Source organism: Alternaria ethzedia, assembly GCF_023757985.1.
Source record: "Alternaria ethzedia strain BMP 0044 chromosome Unknown scaffold_23, whole genome shotgun sequence".
NCBI classification, from domain to species: Eukaryota; Fungi; Ascomycota; class Dothideomycetes; order Pleosporales; family Pleosporaceae; genus Alternaria; species Alternaria ethzedia.
Genome location: NW_026056216.1, coordinates 219,571 through 235,388, shown reverse-complemented (window position 1 = coordinate 235,388; position 15,818 = coordinate 219,571). Strand labels below are relative to the sequence as shown.

At 52.5% G+C, this 15,818-nt stretch overlaps 5 protein-coding genes across 5 annotated transcripts; 4 read left to right on the top strand and 1 right to left on the bottom strand.

Moving 5' to 3' along the window:
* Positions 1-1,412: 1,412 nt before the first annotated feature.
* On the top strand, positions 1,413-2,429 carry J4E87_007918 (uncharacterized protein; the record flags this gene model as incomplete). Its single annotated transcript, XM_049379511.1, has 1 exon — positions 1,413-2,429. The coding sequence occupies one exon, from the start codon at positions 1,413-1,415 to the stop codon at positions 2,427-2,429; it is 1,017 nt and encodes a 338-aa protein (XP_049230739.1).
* Positions 2,430-3,896: 1,467 nt separating this feature from the next.
* Positions 3,897-5,210, top strand: J4E87_007917 (uncharacterized protein; the record flags this gene model as incomplete). Its single annotated transcript, XM_049379510.1, has 6 exons — positions 3,897-4,007; positions 4,053-4,201; positions 4,258-4,307; positions 4,370-4,650; positions 4,702-4,938; positions 5,001-5,210. The coding sequence occupies 6 exons, from the start codon at positions 3,897-3,899 to the stop codon at positions 5,208-5,210; spliced, it is 1,038 nt and encodes a 345-aa protein (XP_049230738.1).
* Positions 5,211-5,844: 634 nt separating this feature from the next.
* J4E87_007916 (uncharacterized protein) lies at positions 5,845-7,647 on the top strand (the record flags this gene model as incomplete). The annotated part of the gene is made up of 2 exons (XM_049379509.1): positions 5,845-5,849; positions 5,946-7,647. 2 exons carry the CDS (start codon positions 5,845-5,847, stop codon positions 7,645-7,647), a joined length of 1,707 nt encoding a protein of 568 aa, XP_049230737.1.
* Positions 7,648-7,996: 349 nt separating this feature from the next.
* J4E87_007915 (uncharacterized protein) lies at positions 7,997-9,886 on the bottom strand (the record flags this gene model as incomplete). The annotated part of the gene is made up of 1 exon (XM_049379508.1): positions 7,997-9,886. One exon carries the CDS (start codon positions 9,884-9,886, stop codon positions 7,997-7,999), a length of 1,890 nt encoding a protein of 629 aa, XP_049230736.1.
* Positions 9,887-11,100: 1,214 nt separating this feature from the next.
* J4E87_007914 (uncharacterized protein) lies at positions 11,101-14,596 on the top strand (the record flags this gene model as incomplete). Its single annotated transcript, XM_049379507.1, has 10 exons — positions 11,101-11,413; positions 11,459-11,823; positions 11,876-12,387; positions 12,437-12,677; positions 12,726-12,943; positions 12,993-13,365; positions 13,420-13,563; positions 13,618-13,654; positions 13,708-13,890; positions 14,274-14,596. 10 exons carry the CDS (start codon positions 11,101-11,103, stop codon positions 14,594-14,596), a joined length of 2,709 nt encoding a protein of 902 aa, XP_049230735.1.
* Between the last annotated feature and the right edge of the window lie 1,222 nt (positions 14,597-15,818).

Here is a 15,818-nt window from a genome sequence, read left to right as displayed (position 1 = left end):
AATAGCTCGGTCAAGTACCACGCATCATACACAGCTAGCTGCATGCGGTACCAGAGGCTGAAGCCTTCCCCACATTGTCAAGACTATATTGGCACAACGTTGATCAGCATGGTACATCGGAAGATTCAATCTCGCCCCGCAATTCCAATTAGGAGATATTGCGGTTAAGGCTGCAGCTGCCATCTTCCTTCCGCCAGCCGCCTCGGCGCACGGACCAAGGCGAAGTTTGGAACGCTTCCAGGGTTCGAGGGATGAGGTGCGCCACCAACTTCATCATCCAACTGCCGCTTCTGCCTCTCCAATCTGCGCGAACCACCTGAAGCAGCGATACGACGCGGAAATCATTTGAGCTGTCGGCTAACACGCAGGATGAGATGATTACAGAACAACATTAACGCTTTTGGCCACGTATGACGCGTTTCTTCGCGTTGTGGGCTTACGGCCGTAAGAAGCTCGCGTTGCGCCGACACGCTTCAGAGTTTCGACAACGCCTGCGAACGCCCACACACGAGAGCAGACTGCACGGTCGACATCGCCCAACAGGCCAATAAAGTATGTACGAACATACAGTTCTCACTGCACCTTAGGGCACTCAGTCGAACAAAGACTGCAAGTGTTGCTAGTATGCACGCGCGCGCTGTCAACAGCGGACCATGCCGGTAGCTCTCGCACGACGACCGATGCTAGCACCGTACCATAGAACAAGCGTATGAGACACTATCATCGATATTCGATGAGCGCTACTAGTCTCACACCTTCGACCGTCCTCCGTTGGACACCTGGTTCATCGGAATATTCGGTCCCAAGTCTCGGCCGACTGGAGTATGAGCCCCTAAGTGCTGGACATGGTGAGATACATCTTATTGAGCTCGTGCCATGGGCACAGGAGAATACTATGTAGACCAATCACATTCGATCAATCTCCCCGGGATGCATTTGGATGATGGAGCGAAGTCCGAAGCTCTTTGGCGGACGTGGAAATCGACATATAGTTCTCGCGCGGTGCTAGTCAATTAATACCCTTATCCTATCCTCAAGCTGGGCCTCAAGTCCTTCGAATCACCGACCAACTGCTGGCACTCTGAATTGACGCTGTGTGTCAACCGAGTTGAGCACCGCGAAAGATCCTATGCAGTCCAATGCAAGGGTGCTTCCACAGTCAGCTTACTTCGCGTTTCTGGTGTTACACAACACTATCACATGTGCGTTCAACATTTCTGACCACGCCGCAGCTTATGGTCTAGTCTGAATCCGTATTTGTCGTCATACCCACTTCGTGGTGGGTCTACCGAGGTCCCCAAGAGTCAGTATCGTACGAACCTTCATCGGCCCATTTCTCTACCAGTATACAAAATCTCCAGCCCACGTCATCTTCTACCAAACATCTTAGGATTATTGCACCAGTACACGCCATGGACTCATTCACCGCAGGCGACATCACCCACCAAAATGGTGAGGTCACGCACTACTACGAAGGAGGCTTGGCAGATGGCACTCCCCTAATCTTCATCCACGGCTGGCCCGACATTGCAGAATCATGGAAACACCAACTCACACATTTCGCTGCCTCATCGAAATACCGTGTCATCGCACCTGACATGCGCGGCTACGGCGACTCAACAGCACCCCAGAAAAAGGAGTCTTACCGCCTTGAAGTCCTCGTTCCCGAGCTCGTTGAGTTCGCCTCAAAGCTAGGCATTAAGAAAGCAGTATGGATCGGTCACGACTGGGGCTGCGGCGTCACCAACGCACTTGCCGCACACTACCCTGAACTCTTCATTGCCATGGCAAACCTCTGCGTTCCCTACCGAAGCGTGGAGCTGGGTCTCGAATACCTCAAGAGCACAATCAACCGCGACCTCTACCCCGAAAGCGAGACCGAGTGGGGAAACTGGGAATACATGCGGTACTACGAGGTGAAGCCCGAGCAAAGCGTCAAAGCGTTCGACGGCCACCTGGATGTCATTACCAAGATCTTGTATGTGAAAGGCGATGACAGCAAGTGGGGCCAGCCCTCACCCACAAGCCGTGTCTTGAGAGACGGAGGTTGGTTTGGTGGTCATCCGGAAAGCCTTCCTGACATCCCACTTTCGTACACATCGTTGGATGAGCATCTTTATGAAAGCCTGCTGAAGAGCAAGAAGAAGCATGGGTTCTTCGGTGCGAACGCATACTACTTCAATCACGAAGCAAACGTCGAGTATGCGAAGAGCGAGAAGAACGATGGCGTGCTGGAGTTTCCGTTCCTGTACATTGATGCGAAGTACGATGCTGTGTGCTCGCCTAGTGTGCAGCCGAAGTTGGCGGAGAGAATGAAGCGGGATGTGAAGAATTTGACCTATGAGACTATTGAGTCGTCGCATTGGGTGCAGTTGGAGAAGCCGAAAGAGGTTAATGAGGCGTTGGAGAATTGGCTCGCTACCTTGTGAGGTACCCGAAGGTGACGAACATACGATGAGCTGTATGGCTTTCACAGTAGTCGAACTTGCGCTGGCGTATCCAAAGCCACCAGACTTGATGTGTTGATAGCTGTAGCTGGTAGGGAATTGAAGCTCTCAATCAACTCGAAAGATATTCATTGATGAAATGAATCGCCACAACAGGAAGCACGACCTTCAACTATCTTGATGAACCGTTTACTGGAAGGCGACATACCTTGCGCGACCATGTTCCCGACAGTATGGTTCAACCAACACAGTTGCGCACCTGCCAGTACTTTTGACTAGAGACTGCAGGATCTCGCCAGACATCATGCGCAAACCCGCGATCCCGCCAAGGGATGACTGTCAACAAAACCGATGTGCTGTTGGCGCGGACACGCTCTGTCAGTCGTACCAATACTCTCTTTGACAATCGCTGTATGCGCATGCACCCAATGTGTCCTTACACCCCACGACTCGTTGGCAGACCCATCGACATTTCCCAGTGCATCGGCAATCCAAAGGATATCTATGGTGCTCTTGATAAGAGTGCTTATTCTATACCAGTCGTCGATGTCCCACGACAAGACGCTGAAAGTTAGCGCCCACCGGGTACAACGACAACATCATGTAGGAACCCGCATCATAACAGAACACATAGCACAGCGCTTTGCTAGAGGTAACACGACCTTCAATCGGTGCTTTTTCCAGATTGATTGGATCCCAGACATCTTGCTTCCCGTGGTCACGGTCCGTTAGTGCTGGATCTGGACTGGATCCTTCCCTTTGGTTATCTGGACGCCATGTATCTCTTCAGGTGACTGCGTACCATCCGCGGGAAACACCAAAGCTCTGATAGACTCACTGTGTTACTTATGCGACCAAAAGCTCTACACGACTGTGCATCCGGCCCGTCGAAATGACGACAGACGAGTAACATCGGAGGACCTTGAGGCGTGCACCCATATCGTCGACCCATGGTCCAGCAGCATGCGCGCTGTCAGATAACAGTATCTTTTGTGCTCTTGTTGGTGTTGCAAAGTAGCATGCGCTCGCCAGAGAGCATGCCCTAACGTGGTCCGTGAGAGGTCGCACTGCCTGTGCGTACGCGCGAGCGCTGTTGCTAACTGGTCCTTCAGATTGCGCCATTGGTTCTCGAATGAGCCGGCCGTCGTCGATGCTGGTACGGGTTGTACGGCATTTGTATTTAAGTATCGGTTCTGCCGCTGATGCAGGTACAATTCAACGTGAAGGATCTGACCCCTCACCTTTTCTTTGAAACCCAACCTCTTATTCATCCCTTCCAGCATATTCGATTCGAACGGTTCAGGAAACATGTATACTCCAGTCCTCTTCGCTCTGATCTCGTTGGTCGTTGCTGCCCCGTTGACCAGAGTCGATGGCGTAGATGGCGTCGCCGGGAGATGGATTGTCAAGATGAAGGGCGACGTAGCAACGCAAGCTCACAACGACCTGATGGCATCCATATCCACCAAACCCGACTACGAATACGCAATGCCTGGATTCCGAGGATTTGCCGGCAGTATCTCCGAGGAAGAACTTGTTCGACTCCAGGCTTCTGAGCATGTAAGCTATACGACTGAATCAATGTACCTGAACTAAAGTAATTAGGTTGAGTACATCGAACAGAGCGCCAAGGTCCACAGCAGCGAGATCGTGCAACAGCTGAACTCCACGTGGGGTTTAGCTCGTATCTCTCATGCCGAGCCGTATCAAACGAGTTATCTTTTCGATTCCAGCGCTGGGGAGGGTACATGCGCGTATGTTACCAACCGTATTTGCGTCTGTGTGAATTTCGCTCACAAAGCGACCGCAGATACGTCATTGACACAGGCATCGAGGTTGAACATCCAGAATTTGGAGGACGTATGTATGAACCGTTCAGCTCGGGATACGCGCTAACGAATTGAAAGGTGCTTTATTTTTAGCTGACTTCAGCGGCGAGGACACCATGATCGACGCCATGGGCCACGGAACTCACGTGGCTGGTACAATCGGCTCGATGACTTGGGGCGTGGCAAAGAAGACAACGCTGCTCGCTATCCGTGTACTGGACTCGTACGGTTCTGGTACAACCGAGGGCGTACTTGCGGGTATGGAGTATGTTATTACCGATGCAGCAAAACGTAGTGAGGCTGGAGAATGTCCCAACGGTTTCGTGGCCAACATGAGTCTTGGAGGGCGTAAGATGCAGGCCCTGAATGATGCTGTGAGTAACCCATTCCGTCTTTTATCAGATATTCAGCTCACAACGATCTAGGCCGCTGCCATCGTTGCAGCGGGAATCTTCCTTGGTGTCGCAGCGGGCAATGAGGGACGCGACGCTAAATACTCGTCTCCGGCATCTGAACCTAGTGTCTGCACCGTGGGTGCTACAGCCTTTAACGATACGCTCATCGAATGGTCCAACTATGGCCCTATAGTCGACATTCTGGCACCCGGCGTTGACATCACCAGCACTTGGATCGGCAAATCGATCGATACGATTTCTGGAACCGTAAGTACACTCCCAGCTAAGTGTCGGTGTGACGCGCGCTGACTATCCGCCCTCACGTTCAGAGCATGGCAACCCCTCATATCGTTGGTTTAGCCGCGTACTTCATGGGTCAAGGATGGCCAGTCGAAGGGTTGTGCGAAAGCATGGCTGGCGTCGCGACAAAGGGCGCGATCGATGAAAGTACTCTCCATGATAGCACACCGAATCTTCTAGCTTTCAACATGGCCGAAGCATCCCAGCAGTACGGCAGACGTACAAAGCGGGTCGCGTAGAATCGTCAAAGTGCATCATCGGCTGGAAATGTCTGGCATGAGGATCCGGTACTATAGTTTTGACAAAGGGGAGACCCTGGGAAGCAATGTTGAAAAGTTGATAAGATTGACCTTGTTCATTAGCGCATACCCATGGATCGTGCGGATCGAGCCGTGCGCGACAGCACCGGTCATTGAGGCGGGAAGATGCATGAAGCTGACCTGCCGTGCCGTCTCACGTCAAGTATGTCAGCCTCATCGGTGGTCAGACCCCACCTATGGCGATCCAGATTCGCCAGTGAAAGCCTCCGATCTCAACGGCTGTCGCAACTGATGCGCCATGCATGGAGCCCTAGATCTTAAACTCAAAGCGGTGATGTCGCCCAAGCCTGCCACGCCGATCGTCACTGCACTAGTCAGCTGAATCAGCGCGCCCGGCCACTCACGAGGCGTGACATCATAAAATGCGGGGTAGAGACTTGCGATAACAGGCTAGCTTGTCTGCGAGCCCGACACTTTGCAGAACTCCAAGCCTTCCAAGAGCACTGCCCTCACCTGAGCTCTTTTCTATCCCGCTCCATATCTGGCCCATTGGCATCCTCGGACCTCAAACACGCATCATCTTTACTGGGGAGAAAGGGCCACTCAAGAAGTCATGGCGTCATACTTCGACCTCCAGCCGCAGAAGGCGCCGCCAGCTACGAATATAGATCAGATGCCTCAGGACCAGCGCAAGCAACTGGGTCGTATGAACAGTTTAATGTCCCCAGCAGTCACACAAATATTGGAAGGTTTAGGCGACGAAGAATCGGACAGTGATAGCAGCGAAGAAAAAGATCCATCCGAAGAAGAAGATCAACGTGCCGCTCAACAACACACTAAGCCAGCACTCGACCCTCATAAATTGCGCCAAGACAAGCAAAAGCACGTCGCTGCCCAGGCGCCTCGCCCTTCGTCTTTATCACCAAGCAGAAGTTCCCTGAAGACGACCAGCAAAAGCTCTGACCATTCTAAGCCGTCTTCGGCGCATGGCAGCGGAGATAAGTCCGCAAAGTCCAGACAAAAGCAGCCGCACATGGCGCGATTCCATTCCTTGCGCAGCATGATTTTTCAACAGAGGATTCAAGACCAGATGAAGACTGCCGCGCAAGAAGATTGCCAGAAGGAGCAAAATGCGGCAGACAAATGGCGGTCTCAACACGCCGAACGCCAGATGCATCATCCGGGAACACCTGAGCAGGATGCATCAGGAAAAGGTGGAATTGGAAGTAGGATCCGGATGACAGTAAGACGGATGACGACCAAGGAAGCAGGGAATATGGAGAAGATCAGGGAGGATGGTGCGCCAGTCGAGTTCAATGATCGCGCATCCACAGCTTCTTCCGACAACGAGAAGGACCAACGAGAAGCATCCTCGACTCGCTATGAAAGTGACAACGAGAGTATCGATCATTCCGATGTGGACGAATTGGTACGATGGGTTAGCCGACGAGATCCCCCTAGCGACGGTGAACGACGGAAGGGCGGCGACGTAGTGGAAGCGAAAGAAGACAGTGGTCATGAGAGCCTGGGGCCGTCAGATGTCGAAGATCTTGTTCGCTTTGCTAGCAGAAAATCTGACGCCAAAGAGACCGCCGTATTCAACGACGCACATTCAGGATACAGCGACGCATCGACTGAATCCGACAGCGAAATCCGAGAAGTGTCCTCAGACGAAGAAGAAGACGCAGACGACCTCGTACGCTGGATATCGCATCGCGACGGACCCAAAGCAGGCCCCGTACGCCGCAACCTCCAACGACCCGAACTAGATTCCGACGTAGGCGAGCACTACGACTCCGACGTGCCCGAACTAGGCCGCTGGTTCAAGCGCCACGACGGCACGAGCGGCGAATCTGCAGCTTCCACGCCAGTCAAAGAAACCTTTGACGAAATCGACGACGAAGAAGAACAGCGAGGCCGCCCCCGAAGCCGCGAGTCCATCGAGCCCATCAAAGAAAAACGCCACATCACCGACGATGACGTCGACGAGCTCGTCCGCTGGGTCAGCAGAAAAGACTCCAAACAACAAGATTCCCCGGGACCCGTTTCTGAAAACCCAGTCGACCGTCTGAAGCGCGAAGAGGAAGAGAAACAAGCGCAAATCGGCATGAGTGTTGATGACGGCAGTCTCTCACACGCCGATCTGCAAGAAGTCGTAGAGCACGCAAGGAAAACGAGCGCTGATATGGTTAGCCCTCCGCCTGCATCGCCGTTTGCGGTCGAGACGGGCGACTTGAGGGTGCTGAGGGACGAGAAGACCAAGGCGACGCCTCTGGAGCGCGATTCGCAGCGTGATTTAGATGGAAAGAGGGAGAATCTCGATGAGAAGAAACAGGAGCTGGGCATGAGTCTTGACGATGAAAGTCTAAGTCATAACGACGTGGCGGAGTTGATTGAGCATGTTAGGAAGATTTAAGAGACAGTGGTCGTGGTCTACAATCAGCGCGAAGGGATCTAGGAACCAGTATTTATGTTACGAAGGATGCGCGGAAGAGCGGAAGCTACGGATGTCCATGTGGGTGTGTGGGTCAACCACGGGTATCTGGGAGGATCTATTTCTGTTAGTCTGGGGTTTAGCACGTCGTTTTATACCAATTGAGGATTCTTTTTAAAACAGCTCGCATGTCTGAAGTCAATGTTGAACACGTAAAACATATGGTATTCATACAACATCAAACGAGAAAAAAAAAAGAAGAATCTATATCGCGAATGCAACTCCCAAACCCCTTCAAATGCAAGACAACCACACCTCAACCCCAACCCCCTCAATCCAACTTCAGCGCCTCCACCCCCTCAAACTGCAACCTCCTAAACATGCCCCTAATAACCCCACACTTCCTCTCCCTCTCATCATCCCTGCCCCTCATCTCCGTGCGCATCTTGCCATACATATTCTGGCCATCCCCCCTCTGCCCGCCCTCCTTAATATTCGTAAAGAACATGCGCCTGCCCGTACTATCCAACGGCTCCCACTTAGCAATCTTTACATTCTCCCTCGGAATAACATCATGCTCGCGGTTCGGATCAAGAAACTTGACGAAGCTGATGAAGTAATCCGAAATCTCGTTTTGACGGCGCACCATGACCTGGCCAACGGTGCCGGCGTGCTTGGTGCCGTAGCCGTTCTCTATATCCGGACCCCACATTACGTCCCATTGGTATTGGTAGGTCGGGACGGAGGGCGGGTTGTGCAGGGACATGGCGTTGGAGGCGAGGTAGGTAGGGCAGATGTAGCGGATGTCGCCCTGGGCTTTTGCGACGGCGTCCCACCATGCGCCGCTGTCGGGCCAGTGGCGGTCGTTGGGGTAGGTTGTTACGAGGGTGGAGAGGTCTTCGTCGGTGAGGAGGGGGTAGTGGTCTTTGAGGTAGGATTTGAATTCGCCTTCGTTGTCGGTGGTCTTCTTGACTTGGTCGGAGCCTTCGTTCGAGGTGAAGCCGATGATGGTGGGGACCTTGGCGTAGCGGTCTGCCATTATGGCTGCTGGGGCGGGCGCTGTGAACATGCCGCCGGCGGGCTCGGTGGTTGGCGCCCACATCCAGCGTGGGGGTGTGTCGCGGCCGGGGAAGTTCATGGGGTAGTTCTCGTAGTAGAGGTCGCCGGTTGCTGAGTTGCGCACGCATGCAATGTCTGTGCAGTTCAGTCCATCCGCCACCTCGTTGTAGAACTTCTCGGCTTGGTCGGGGGTGAAGAATGTCGGACTCGCGGGGGACTGGGCGATGGCGCCGTGGAAGAGCTGCTTGCGGCCTACACCAGGGACAGGGTGATAGTTGTCGCCTTCGTTGGCCGTCAATTGTAGCATCACGGACGCGCCGCCAGCGCTTGTGCCCATGATGACTACGTGGTCTGGGTTGCCTCCGAAGTACCTGATATACTTCTGGACCCATTCCAGCGCCGCTCTCTGGTCGCGCAGCGCGTTGTTGTAGTCGCCGTCCTTTGCAATCTCTTTGCCAGAGAGGAAGCCGTAGATGCCGTTGCGGTAGTACATGGTGACTACAACGATGCCCTTGTCGAGTTTACCGTCCACGCCCTTTTCACGTCGCGCCTTCTCTACCATCTCGCCTCCATTGCTGCGTCCTGGGAGATGGAATCCACCACCAGGGATATTGACCAAAACTGGTAGGTCGTCGCCTGCCTCAGCGTCAATCGGCGTGAAGACGTTCAAGCTCAGACAGTCCTCAGTGGAACGGGTCTTGATACCCAGAACGTCCGGTCCTGAGATATCTTCCCTGTTGCGCTGGGTTGGATCAATCTTCTGGATTCTTGGGCACATGCCCAATGACCCATCCCACACCAGAGGCTTCTCGCCTCGACCAACGCCATATGTCCTGTTCACCGGTTGTGGTCCGCGAAACCTGTTCTGGCCTCCTGCATCTGCGGCATATGGTATGTTCCAGTAGAACCTGACCTTGTCCGAGACGTTTGGCTTGATGGCTAGGTAGTCCAGCTCGACGATGTAGGGGTCTTCGGTGTTCTTGAGCGGCGCGGAGAATGTGGACGTAGGTTTCGAGCTGAGAGGTGGTAGCCATTCCGAGCTGGGACGTAGGTCGGGCGAGTAGAGGAAGGCGAATGTGAAGGCGAGGACAACGGCAGCCGTGAGAGCGAGGATAACGCGCCGGTCGAAGATGAGGCTCGAATTGAGCGGGCGGATTGCCATGGTGGGCATGTATTGAAGGTTGTAAAAGAATGTAAAGTCGCGTGCAAAGCGCTGAAAGATTAATGCAATGCCGTCGGAGTATGCATCTGCGTCTCGTACATGAAACTCAGGAAAGGAAAGACTGGTCACGGAGACAAAGAAAGTGTCCTTCGGCGCTGTCGCAAGCCTTCCAAGCATCCATGGCTGCGAGTTTCCCTGTCTAGCCCGACGGGAGGACCGAAGAGGCTAAGGGGGCGGCAATCGGCACCATCCGCTTGGCGCTGACGCGTATCGCATTTCGCGGGAATGCCATGGCGACGCATCACGATGCAATCACGGTCGCGCAAAGAGCTGGAGATGGTGGGAGAAAGCTTGGGAGAGCTACACGGCTGAGGTGTGAGGTTTAAGTTTTCGACAGGGTCCAGAGCGCCTTCTCTCGGCTGGGGCGTATAGAGGTCAGCAACTAGCGTGCGATGCACCTGGCTCCAGTAGGACGCCTGCATCACGTCTCCTATGAGCCACATCTCCAGCCACTTCCAACTGATTGAGCGCACGACTTCAAGATCGACCAGGCATCTTTCCGATCGAGCATCGCACTCACCGGGGCCGCATTCCTGGATATACACGAGATGCTGGTACCAGGCCTGTCTGCCGTATCCGTGGTGACGGCGAGTACTCCGGATCCTTCAGTCACCATGACGGCCCATAGAGACAAGTAAAGGCAGACCTCCAGGGATGCCATGGCTTCACAGCATAGAACATGGCCAGCCAGATATAGCACCACCGCGATTTCGTCCATCAAGGCGGCAGCGCCGAACCTCTGCACGCGTGCTGTGTAGTAAGACGTTCCCTTGAAGCTATGATCTGGTACCATCTGTTGGAGTTGGCACGCCTTGAGCATACCATCCATGATGACTTTGAGTTCGGAGGAGTTTATCGCGCTCTTACCGTCTCGCAGACGAGGTCACTAGAGATTCGCTAGCACGGTATAAGTGCTCGAGATATTGTGTCTTGACAGTCTCTCACCTTTACCTTGTTGTGTACAAAAGGGACTCAACTTTTAGCTTGCGGTCCCACCTTCAGTTGCGCTTGACCGCTGATACATAAGCCTTTCTTTTGACACTCTTGCTCCTCATCCTCCTCACTTCTTCCCCCATCTACCCTCGAGCTGTCTCGTCACTCAAACCTGCGGTCGTGAACGTGGAACCTGCCAGCACGGGTGCGCTACTTCCCAAATGGATATCGACGACACCAAGACCCCTACGCCTGATGGCACAGAGTCGCCTATATTCGAGCCTGAGGTGCCAACAGAGCTCTTGATACCAGATCTACCCGCTCTGGCAACGACCGACGCTACGGAGATAATCGATCTATCATCGCTAACCAACGAATCTACTGGAGAAGAACAACATGCTTCGCCGTACATCCAGAAGTTGAAGGTTCTTGAGGCCGATGCCAAACAAGAGATATCCAGCTGGGATCCCAAATACCTAAGTCAAGATCCGGATGTTACTACGGCTGCAGCTGCAGCGGGGACCAAGCGAAAAGGTATGTGTCAAACGGGGCTTTGCGTGAATGAGCTAACTTTGCCAGCTGCCGCAATGGAAGATGAACTAGATAGTGATCTCGATGACGACGACTCCGACGATGGCGACGATCGAGTACCGGCTTACGACCCAGATCAACAAAATCGACCCAAATTGCCGCTTTACCATCCAGGCTTCAACCTTACAGAGTCTACTGCTACCAACATACTGTCGACTATCGGCCAGTATATCACCAAGTCGATCCGCAGTGGGTATGATGATGCAGAAGCGAAACACCTGCGCGAACAGATTTTGCGAAACAACAAGATTCCGTATCAGGAAACAGTCCGCATATCTGTTGCTGGGGACACTGGCGCAGGGAAATCGGCTTTGCTGAACGCTCTATTGGGCGTGGTCAATCTCAACGTCGAGGTAAGTTCGTCTGCAAGAATGCGAGTTATATAATGCTAATCTATTCTGGTAGAGTGACGGAGGAAGCGCTTGCACGTGCGTCATTACAGAATTCCAGCAAGCACCTCCGAGCCAGACGAAGGCTTACGCTGCCGAAGTTGAGTTCTTCGATGTCACTATCTGTATAAAGATGGTCACCGACCTTTTCACACAGTGGTACAACGCGAAGCAAAAGCAGCGGCAGGATGCGGACGACCTGGACGACAAAGACCTAGATCAGATCAAGACAGCACGCGACTGCCTCCAACTTCTCTTCGCAGATCGCTTAGAGTATGGGACTATGGAGAAGTTCCTATCGACGGCCACATCAGCCAAGGACCAGAAAGTCATTAAGCAGCTAACTACTTGGACAACGAAGATGCACCAAGATTTCGTCAAACCAGGTCAAACGTCAGTTTGCTTCGAATCTAGTACCCCGGAAAATCTCATTGAGATGTATCAACCGTTCACCAAAGAAGTTACAAACGCAAGCTTCCAAGGGAAGCCGTTGACATGCTCACCTTGGCCTTTTGTCAGGATCAACCGGTAAGAGATGGCATACTGCGTTCTAATTCATATAACTGACGTGCTATAGGGTCTTTTTGAAGTCACCGATCCTTCAACAGAACGTTATCATTTCCGATATTCCCGGAGGTTCTGATGTCAACTACTTCCGTAGAGATACTGCAGATCGCTATTTGCAGAGCTGCCATATGACCATAGTTGTCGCAAAGATCGATCGCATTACGAACGACCTCTCCTTCCGCCAGAAGTACGTTGATGCCTTCCGACGAAGGCGAAGCGGTAGTGTCATCCTCGTCGGCACGAAGTCTGATGTAAGGCACTTGCAACCCAAAATCAGGATATGTACTAACAATAGTTAGATCATGAACACTGAAATCAACTCTACGCTGAAGATGGACGTCGCCGCTGAAGACCAACTAGCTTCCATCACAAACAAAGTTACCGAGATCGAGAAAGACATCCAAAACATTGATAACACCATTCGACATAACATGATCGACCGTAATACCACGGCAAACAAGCCGTTGAAGAAACGCAAGAAGAAGCTCACCTCGCGCAAGAACGATCTAGCTAAACAGTAAGCTGTATCCAATATGTAACAGGATCAAAGAGACTAATTTGTGCAGACGAAAAGACATCCTCATCGTGGCGCGCAACAAGGAGGTGACAGTAGCTATGAGCGAAAACTATCGCGAAGACACCGGCGATGATGCGATCGCGGCCATCTACTGCGTTTCGAACCTCATGTACATGCGTCATCTCCGCGGGTACGACAAGACGGACCCGTTATCTATTCCGACCATGACGCTCGATCAGACACAGATCCCAGCTCTCTGCTCCCACGTCTATACTCTGTCTTCCCGTGGAAGGACTTCAGACCTAGACCATTTCGTCAGGGTTACTGTTCCTACGCTGTTGAACATCGTGCAGATGTCAGTTAGCACAACCACGTTAGCAAGGGTGAACCATCTTACTGGAATTATACAACGAGCTCGGAAGGTACGTGAATTATTCGCTGGTTCTTCGGGGACGAGAGACAACTAACGGTAACAGGACATCGACGCAAGCATTAAACGACTAGCTCTCAAATTTCACAACACAGACATCAAGCTACTCCACGATCAGCTAGCTGATCCTGCTTTGCAAACGAGATTTGACAAGGAGGCATTGAAGAAGCTCGTCGAGTGGGAAGACATGGTAAGCTGCGCCTCTGCTACACCCATGTCCGTCTTTCTGCTAACACATTGTCAGAACGCTGCCAGCCATAGGGCTGCATGTCGAAAGAAAGGTAAGCTGCCCTACCTCATATCAAGTAGCATATAAGTTACTGATTCACGGCAGGTATCTACGTGCAAAAGAAGAAATGCATTGCGATGGACTGGAATGAGGACTTCATGTGGCCTGTCCGACCATATATCGACGTTGCATTCCGAGTTATCATCGATGATTCATGCGAGCTGTTCAAAGCCGAGGCAACCCAAGACATCAAAGAGATTATAACTGCTCTGGACACCAAATTGAAGAGTAAGCTTCCTGCTCTACATCACTCAGCCTCGACTAATTACCTGGGTAGACGATCCGAAGGCTTTAGCCTGTGATGCTTACGGTGCTTGCTTCAAAGAGAATGTCAGCCTTTTCTTTGAGCAGATCGATCGACATGCGTCGGCGGCAGCAAAAATTCTCAAGAATGGGATGATGTAAGTGTATTTCTGCTGAGGAATGAGATGCGCGGTTGCTAATCTACCTTCAGCAAAGTACACCTCCGCGCCATCAAACTTCGCAGTGAAGTCGATTACTTTCCACGGGCAATGTCGGACATATATACTGTAGCCACCGCCAAGCAGGCTGCGGGTAAAGGTATATCCATCCTGATACTTACGCGCTCATCGACTAACTCCACAATGTAGGCAAGACCATGAAATTGGCCCGCCATCAGTACCTCCGAGAAGCCATTCCCGGTCCTATGGGTCCCTTTGCTCAGATCGCCAGCTACGCAAAGGTCGATGCCGAGAAATCCATCAAGCGTGCCGGTGACGAGCTTAAGAAGAATTTGAACGAGATGCTGCGAAACGTTCAAACGGATTTCGAGCGTATGAAGAACCGGAAGGACAACGATACAGAGCAGGGCAAGGCGTTCCGAAAGCAGCTCCACGAGCTGGTCGAAGAGGCGCGGAGGATTCTGAACGGGGTCACCCAGGAGAGTCTGGACTTGTGCAAGCAGTACAAGTGAGTCGGAGAAGGCAGTCTGCTATGGCAGAGGAGGCCGGACTGGCTTTCCGCTACTCGGACTGGATGGGGAAATGCGGAGGGGAAATGCGGAAGGGATGATACTCATACTGAGGCTGCCGGGCGGCGCCTTTGCATGCCTCGAGGCCTTGGTGGCGTTGATGGCTGCATATTCCATCTGCAGAAAAGCAGTACTTCGTGTCGGCAAGATCGCGACATAGCTTCTGCAAACTGACCCATATGGACAAGTCTTCTGCCTCATTCTAACTTCTCTTCTATACGTACGTGAAATTTCTCAAATAGGGTTTTCGATGGCATGGCATTTGATGGCTGCAACAGATCGGGCTGTGCACCTGGGCATATGGAGGACCTCGGACTAGTCGCGATCAAGTTAGTGTTGGCCTTGACCGGTTTCAGGCAGACATCATATGGCGGCCACCAATCAGCGTTGAATGACGTCCGCGGGTTTCTGTTCTCAGCCCGGCCAGCGCAACACTTCAGCTGCCATATCTTGGGCGCGCCGCCGCCGCTTTCTCTTCTTTTCCCCTTTTCCAATCTCCAAGGTGCGCAAAGACACATATTCTCCCTACTCACAGCTTCCATCTCGCGAGGCGGCTTCGCCGCTCACGATCGCCGGCGACCTCGACATCGCCTAAGCCTAAAGCGGTTTCGACATCCTACGGAGGGCGAAGCAGCTGCGCAGAGCCCGATTGAAGCGCTACATATGCGATAAGCGTCGGCCTTCTATCAACCGACCAACTAAACTGCGAGGAACGGCCTAGTCATAGGCCGTCCACGCCATCAATTGCTATTACCAGTAAGTAGACAATCCGTTTCGATACCTCACATAGCAAGACTGATCGTAGCTAGTGATCATTGCATAGAACAATTCGGTCAATGTCCGCTTCAAGAGGCATATACGAGACAACTTCATTCTAATGACCCAATACACGGACTCGCCTCGCCTGCGATCTTTCAGACGATTGACGAAAGCCACAACGGGTGTTCACAAGTGGATCTGTCATGGCAGACGAACCACACAGTCGAAGATATCCGATGCGCTGAAGGTGTTGCCGTTAGGCCCTTCGATACCCTGGACCCAAGCGATTTGTTTGGGTTCAGCACGAACGCCTTGTTCGGGGATACGAGTTTGTCGTTAGACACAGCTCAACCAGGGTATCACAGCATCGATGAGTACTTCGATTATGGTTTGTTAACTATGCCGA